This window comes from Lasioglossum baleicum, chromosome 1, assembly GCF_051020765.1.
Source record: "Lasioglossum baleicum chromosome 1, iyLasBale1, whole genome shotgun sequence".
NCBI lineage: Eukaryota > Metazoa > Arthropoda > Insecta > Hymenoptera > Halictidae > Lasioglossum > Lasioglossum baleicum.
This window is the reverse complement of record NC_134929.1, coordinates 3,982,420-3,989,501: the sequence shown is the minus strand read 5'-3', so window position 1 is coordinate 3,989,501 and position 7,082 is coordinate 3,982,420. Positions and strand designations below refer to the sequence as shown.

Sequence of the window (7,082 nt, the reverse complement as noted above, 5' to 3'; positions counted from 1 at the left end):
TGTAGCGCTCCCGCGATGTCGTATCGTGATGACATTAGCGGGATCACCAGTCGCGGGAAACATTCGAATCCTAAACATACCGCCCGCCTCGGATGTTCGCATCCGAAACTAAAGAGTAAACAATTGACATATAATGTTATATTCTTAAGGAAAATTACAAGCATCACCGCCCGCCGTGACAAACATTGACAAGTTTAATAATGTAGTGGCGCGAGGAGAATTCTCAATTCGTCGGCATTTTACATGTTTGCGTCGCGGGTACATTTTTTGTTTCGCGAGAAAGCTCCTCATTGATTTCAACGGGAAGGAAGCACAGCTTCACGATCGGGCGTTTGTATTCCGAGTTAGCGGTTTTAACAGTCACGACGCGTGTAATACCGTCTGTTCCGGGATGACATTTAATGATCCGCGCAAGTTCCCATTTGCATGGAGGCGCGAGGGCGTTTCGAAGTAGAACGATTCGACCCACCGTCGCGAGGTGAGTCGCGGTACGCCATTTCGTGCGTTGTTGCAACGCGTGAAGGTAGTCAGTGGACCACGCTTTCCAAATGCTTTCATACAATTTTTTCAATAATTGCCACCGACTCAGTCGCGAATCACTTACATCCAACAGAGTCTCGGACGGCACTGTAGTAATCGCGGTGCCGATAAGGAAGTGACCGGGCGTGAGCACGGTGTAATCGTCGATATTGTCCGACGACGGGGCGATCGGACGGGAGTTCATACATGCTTCGATTTGGCATAAGACTGTGGTCAGCTCTTCAAATGTGAGCGTGTTCGCGCCAATTACTCGTTTGAAATGATATTTTAAACTCCGAATCCCAGCTTCCCATAGTCCGCCGAAATGCGGAGCGGACGGGGGAATAAAATGCCAGGCGACGTGATCGGTCGCGAGTTTGTTTCGCCACGTTGTGTCTCGTGTCGCGGCTCGAAAGGCAGCGGTCATTTCTTTATCGGCACCCTGAAAGTTCGTGCCGTTGTCGCTATACATTGCGATTGGCAGACCGCGACGCGAGCTGAATCGATCGTAACACGCCAAAAACGCAGCGGTGGTGTATGACCCCACAAGTTCGATGTGCACGGCGCGAGTTGTCATACAAATGAACAATGCGATATATCCTTTCGTTGACTTATGTCCGCGTCCGGAGGTTGTTCGGACCGGGATCGGGCCGGCATAATCTACTCCGCAATGTAAAAACGCTCGTTCGGCACGAGTGACGCGCACCGACGGAAGATCTCCCATTAGCTCGGACGGGACGGTCGCACGTTCTCGCGCGCATCGAACGCACTGATGTATTACTTTGCGCACGGTCGGACGTGCCCGGAGAAGCCAAAATTCTTGCCTCAATTGTGCAAGCGTCAATTGAGGACCGGCATGTAATAATTTTAAATGCAGATAGTTAATCAGGAGCAATACTAGAGGATGCGAGGTGAGGATAATGGGGTGTTTGGTAATTTCCGGCAATGCCGAATTGCTCAACCGCCCACCGACGCGAAGTAGTCCGTCCGCGTCTAGATACGGATTCAACGAAATTAATGGGCTTTGTCGCGAGATCGGAAGCCGTTGTGTCAAACGTTGTACTTCATTTGGGTGGACCGTTCGCTGAATGTGCTTCAGCCAGAACGTCCGCGCTTTTTGAATCTCCCCCGGGAGCAATGCATTGGCACCTGAGAACTTCGCCGAATACCTGTCCTTTTTTAAGGACACTGATCTCGTACGAATACGAGATGATCGGAGTTTGGAGATAAACCGTAATAAATATGCTGTTACACGAAGTAGTTTGGGCCAGCTGGAAAATCGCATAGCTAGATCCCCTGAAGGTGGGGCGGGGGCCACATGAAGGGCGGCTAGCGCCCTTTCTTCTAATGAAGTTGTAGCATCGAAAGAAGGTGCGACACAAGGCCATGAGGTCGGGGGTAAGTGAAGCCACGTTGGGCCATTCCACCATAATGAGTGGTTCAAAAATTGCGGTACATTCATTCCGCGCGAGGCACAGTCGGCGGGATTTTCTTCGGACTGCACGTGATGCCATTGACAATGCGGCAAGAGTTGTTGAATGTCCGCGACTCGGTTTGCGACAAACGTCTTCCAGCGAGATGGCGGTTGACTTATCCAAGCGAGGGTGATTGTGGAATCGGTCCAGCCATGCACCTCGCATTGAACGTCCCCAAACGATGTTTGTATAAACGCCATCAAGCGATCCAGAAGCAACACTCCGCATAGCTCAAGTCGTGGAATGGATAATGATTTGAGCGGAGCCAATTTAGATTTCGCCGCGAGAAGAGACACGACGATATTTCCCTTTTTCGTAGTAACTCTAGAGTACACTACGGCTGCGTAGGCGCTTTGAGAAGCGTCCGCAAAACCGTGCAATTCTACGTGGCCATTTTGCGCGGCGTGTCCTGTCCATCGCGGTAAAACCATAGAGCGGAGGAGCGGAAGTTGGGTACAATACGTTGTCCATGTTTCGCACAGCTCGGTGGGGATTGCGTCGTCCCAATCGCAATTTTGCAACCATAAGCGTTGCATTAGAATTTTAGCTACAATGACGACAGGAGCGACCCATCCGAGTGGATCATAAAATCGCGCGATAGTCGACAGGATCTCCCGTTTCGTTTTCGGAATAGCAGGAGTAATTATGACCTCAAAACGAAAAGAATCGGTCTCGAGATTCCAAGTGATTCCGAGGACCTTCAAATTCTCATCGGGTGACAGCGGCTTATTGACGGCAAGACCGTGATCCGTGGGATCAATATCGGCAAGTAATGAAGAGTCATTACTGGCCCATTTTCGCAATGTAAACCCCCCTTCTCTTAACAATGCAGTGACTTGGTCGCGAATTTGTCTCGCTAGATGTGGCTCGTCTGCGCCGAACACGCAATCATCCACGTAAATTTGATCGCGAAGAACTGACGTCGCGAGAGGATATTTCGATCCTTCGTCCTGCGCGAGTTGTTGGAGCACGCGCAACGCGAGAAAGGGTGCGGGAGCCGTACCGTATGTAACGGTCAACAGTCGGAAATGCTGAAGTGGAGCCGATGGAGAGGATCGCCACAGAATCCGTTGATAGTCAACGTCTCTAGAATCGACCCGTATTTGCCGGTACATCTTTGCAATGTCGGCTGTAAAGACATATTGATAACGGCGCCATCGTAGAAGGACAGCGGATAAATCCGTTTGTAATTTGGGCCCGATCAAGAGGTGATCGTTTAACGAAGTACCATTTCCCGTTTTTGCAGATGCATTGAAAACAACTCGGAGACGGGTTGTGGCGCTCTGCTCACGAATGACCGCGTGATGTGGAACATACACGATTTGATTTGACGGGACCGGAGCCGATTCTGTAATTTCGACCATGTGTCCGAGTGCCTCGTATTCGGATAAGAATTTCGAGTATTCCGCATAGTGCTCCGGGTTTCGCTGCAGACGATTCTCCTGCCGTTTAAACATTGTCGTCGCCGCGGAAAGGGAAGGTCCGATATTAATGGGTGGCCCTTCGGTAAAGGGCAATCGAACAACGTATTGTCCCGTCGAAGTTCGAGAATGCGTACGTTGAAAATGCTCCTCACATTTTAACTCGGCGGGGGAGAGACGCGTGACATTCGGCAACTCCTCTACTTCCCAAAATCGTCGAAGTTCGGTATCTAAATTCGCGGAAACGTTACAGTGGAATGTTGCGAAGGCGGCAGGAGCCCTGGTCGCTGACGATGGAACGGGACCGGAAAGAATCCAGCCTAAGGTTGTGTTCTGAGCCGTAGGTTCATTCACTTTTCCCTTTCGTAACCCATCCAATAGAAGCAATCCGTAGTGATCGGCACCGATAATTAGTTCTATTGGGTCGGCACTAAAAGGGTTTTCGTCCGCCAATGCCAGATCTCGAATGTGCGAGAGCTGGGGGTTGGTATTTACGCGAATAGGGAGGTAGTTTGACAAGGAGCTCAAAACGTAGGCAGTGAAGGAGTAGACTGCATCGGTTTGGCAGGACGCGACGGTAAATGTTGTTGTCGAACGACATGTAACTGCATTATTTCCGATTCCGGTAATACTCACTGCGACGCGAGAACGCGGAAGTCGTAACCGTTGAGCCACGTTTTCCGAAATTATTGATACGACCGAACCCTGATCGAGTAGGGCGCGAATTTTTTCGGAACGTCCCGATGAGGATCGCAGTTCGATCCATGCCGTCGCGAGCAATACTTGTTGCGATGCGGTGATTCGAGGAACGGAGCACGACGCGACGAGAGTGGTGACGTTATGGTCTACCGATTTGGTTCGTGACGTGGTATTACTCGAAGGTGCGTCGTTGAAGTGTAGCAGGGTATGATGTCGCTTATTACAAATGGTACAATTATACGAACTGGTACATTTTCTGGTTGCATGATGCGGACTTAAGCAATTGACGCATCGGTTCGTTTCCTTCACGAAATCGAATCGTTGTGCGGCAGATTTGCTCTTGAAGGAGGAGCATTGTCCGAGCGTATGATGCGCTTTGCATAATTCGCACACACTCTTTGCAACCGCGGCGCCATGTAAAGACGTGGCACGAACACGATTCGATTTTGCTCCAGAATTCGCAAGAGTGCCCGATGCTTCTTCCGACATGGACTGCTCGATAGTTCGTAACGCGCGCACTCGAGATTTTAAAAACGTATCAAGTTCACTAAATTTCGGGCATTGTGAAGTATTACCTAGATGTAACTCCCAAGCCTTCCGTGACCGAGAATCTAGTTTTTTCGTGACAAAGAAAACAAGCAAGTCATCCCACTCGGCAACCGGACGTTCGAGAATTTTTAAAGCGTTAATTGTTAGAGTGGCTTTGTTGCGAAGGCTTTGAAGTTGCTCGGCCGACTCTGAACGAACTTGTGGAAGGTCATACAAAGTATTTAAATGGGCTGCTACTAATAATCGCGAATTCTCATACGTTTCGACAAGAATACTCCACGCGGCAGTGAATCCGGCATCGGTGATCGCGATATTCGTGACGAGATCGCTCGCCTCCCCCGTTACGCACGACAATAAATATTGAAAGCGGGATACATTTGACAGACCTCGACGTTTGACAACCATGGCTTGGAAGCGATCGCGGAAACTCTCCCACTCACTGATGGCTCCCGAAAAGTGCGGGAGGTTCATCTCAGGTAGGCGATTCCAGTCGGCTCCTAACTGCTCATCCGATTCTGTGACGGCACTTCCGGCAGCGGGCTGCTCCTGGTCTGTTGTCTTCAATTGGGAGAGCGCGTCCGCCATAAAGTCGGATGTTACCACGTAAATTTCGTGCAAGTCCGTGAAACGATCCTTGGTGAAATATTCCAGCTTGGACCGCTCATCCTCCTTGACCACAGTGGCTATTTCCTTATGTAGCAGTTTGCATTCGGCAAAAGACTCGTTCAATTTTGCCATTCTATTGCGAACCGTAGCGGCAGTTAAATTGTTTTTGCCGATCCTTTTAAAATTGTCGAGGGCACGCTCAACAACACGAGAGGCATCTATTTGTTGTCGAAGCAACGCCTTGAGGTCTGCCATTGTGATAGCCTTTGGCGACGTGTATTGTTTCGACCTTCAATTTAAAACTGGAGCACCCAACCGTTCTTGCACGTGGAACGAATCTTTATAAATTCCTCGTTTTCACTCGTAATTCACCGCAATCCGGCTCGAAGGACCAATATGTTTTGACCGGAATGGTCAGGAGGATATCCGGAACTATCCTGACGAGGATATACGGTGTGGTCGACGAGTAAACGCGAAGGAATCAAGTCACAAAGCACTCAAACTCGAGCGGTCTCTTTATTTTCAATTAAGCAATCGTTACTCCAGTCGGCAGTTTTAACGCAATAAACGCGTGCGTTATAAGAAAAGCGGAATTCAACAGCTGGTGTTAACCACGAGGCGATCGGCACGTAATATGTACAGTTTTGCGATGAGCGCGTGTAACTGTTACGATGTCTCACGATCAAGTGCGGGTCGTGGTCCTTTGTCTCGAAGACAATTAGCTAAATATTATGGAGATGTGCGGTCGACACGCAATCTCGTCGCGATCCCGTGTAGCGCTCCCGCGATGTCGTATCGTGATGACATTAGCGGGATCACCAGTCGCGGGAAACATTCGAATCCTAAACAAGATAATTAAAGGACGCTTCATCCATACGGAGGAAATTTTTATAATCGTTTGGTTCTGTCACTCTGAGGAAATTTAATAAATGTTCATGAGTATAAAAAGTGTTCTCAGTTTATACCACTCTTTAGACCAGCGTCCACTTCTTCTTTTTTTAAATTTTTTTATTTCACACACTGCCAACGTTAAAAGAAACGCCACGTCTGTATTGGAAACCATTTTCCACGCGCTCGATCTAGCTGTTCATTAATATTTTAGCACTATTTGAAAGTTTAAAGGTATAGTAATTTAGGTCGTTGGATTCGTTTTGATATCAGCTACAATATTATGAAGTTAAAAATACGTATATTGACTTTTAAAAATTCAAGGTGACTAATTATTTATGCATTAAAAATTTCTTTTTTAATTTTTTGTATTAAAATTTGCGTACTGCTGAATATTGATTAAGTTGTGTTTAAAACATTTTTTTCTCAGATTATCGGAAGTGTCTGATAAATCAGGTTCAGGTTTTAAATAAACACAATAATCAATCATTTTTGAAGTAATGAATTTTATAAACATAATTAAAAATATTTTGTTTAAAACTGTGCGAAAAACATAATATTAATTATAAAAAACAAAAATATAATTTTTATTGTATGAACCACAATAACAATTGACATTTATACTATATTATATTGACAAAACATTATTGTCATTACTTTTTTCTTTAACATCTTTCAATATTAATTGTTCGACTGCATCATCAAAATGCCAGAGGTTCGGCCGCAATTCAGGTGACACATACGCTTTAAATGGGGGACTCGAAAGATATCCTTCACCAAAGATTGAAAACTTTGAAGATTCTATTGAGTTTATTGAGCATTTCAATATTCATTGAGTTATTTCAATAAATTATAAATATTAAATCTTAGTACAAGAGATATACTCCAAATACAGACAAATACTACTTCATTTGCAACAAAAATG

General features: G+C 46.7%; 1 protein-coding gene across 1 annotated transcript; it reads right to left on the bottom strand.

Moving 5' to 3' along the window:
• Positions 1–223: 223 nt before the first annotated feature.
• LOC143210864 (uncharacterized) lies at positions 224–5,524 on the bottom strand. Its single transcript, XM_076428105.1, has one exon. The coding sequence runs from the start codon at positions 5,522–5,524 to the stop codon at positions 224–226; it is 5,301 nt and encodes a 1,766-aa protein (XP_076284220.1).
• Positions 5,525–7,082: the final 1,558 nt, after the last annotated feature.

Excerpts from the sequence above, each read along its gene's own strand:
- LOC143210864 (XM_076428105.1), bottom strand. The coding sequence starts at position 5,524 with ATGGCAGACCTCAAGGCGTTGCTTCGACAACAAATAGATGCCTCTCGT.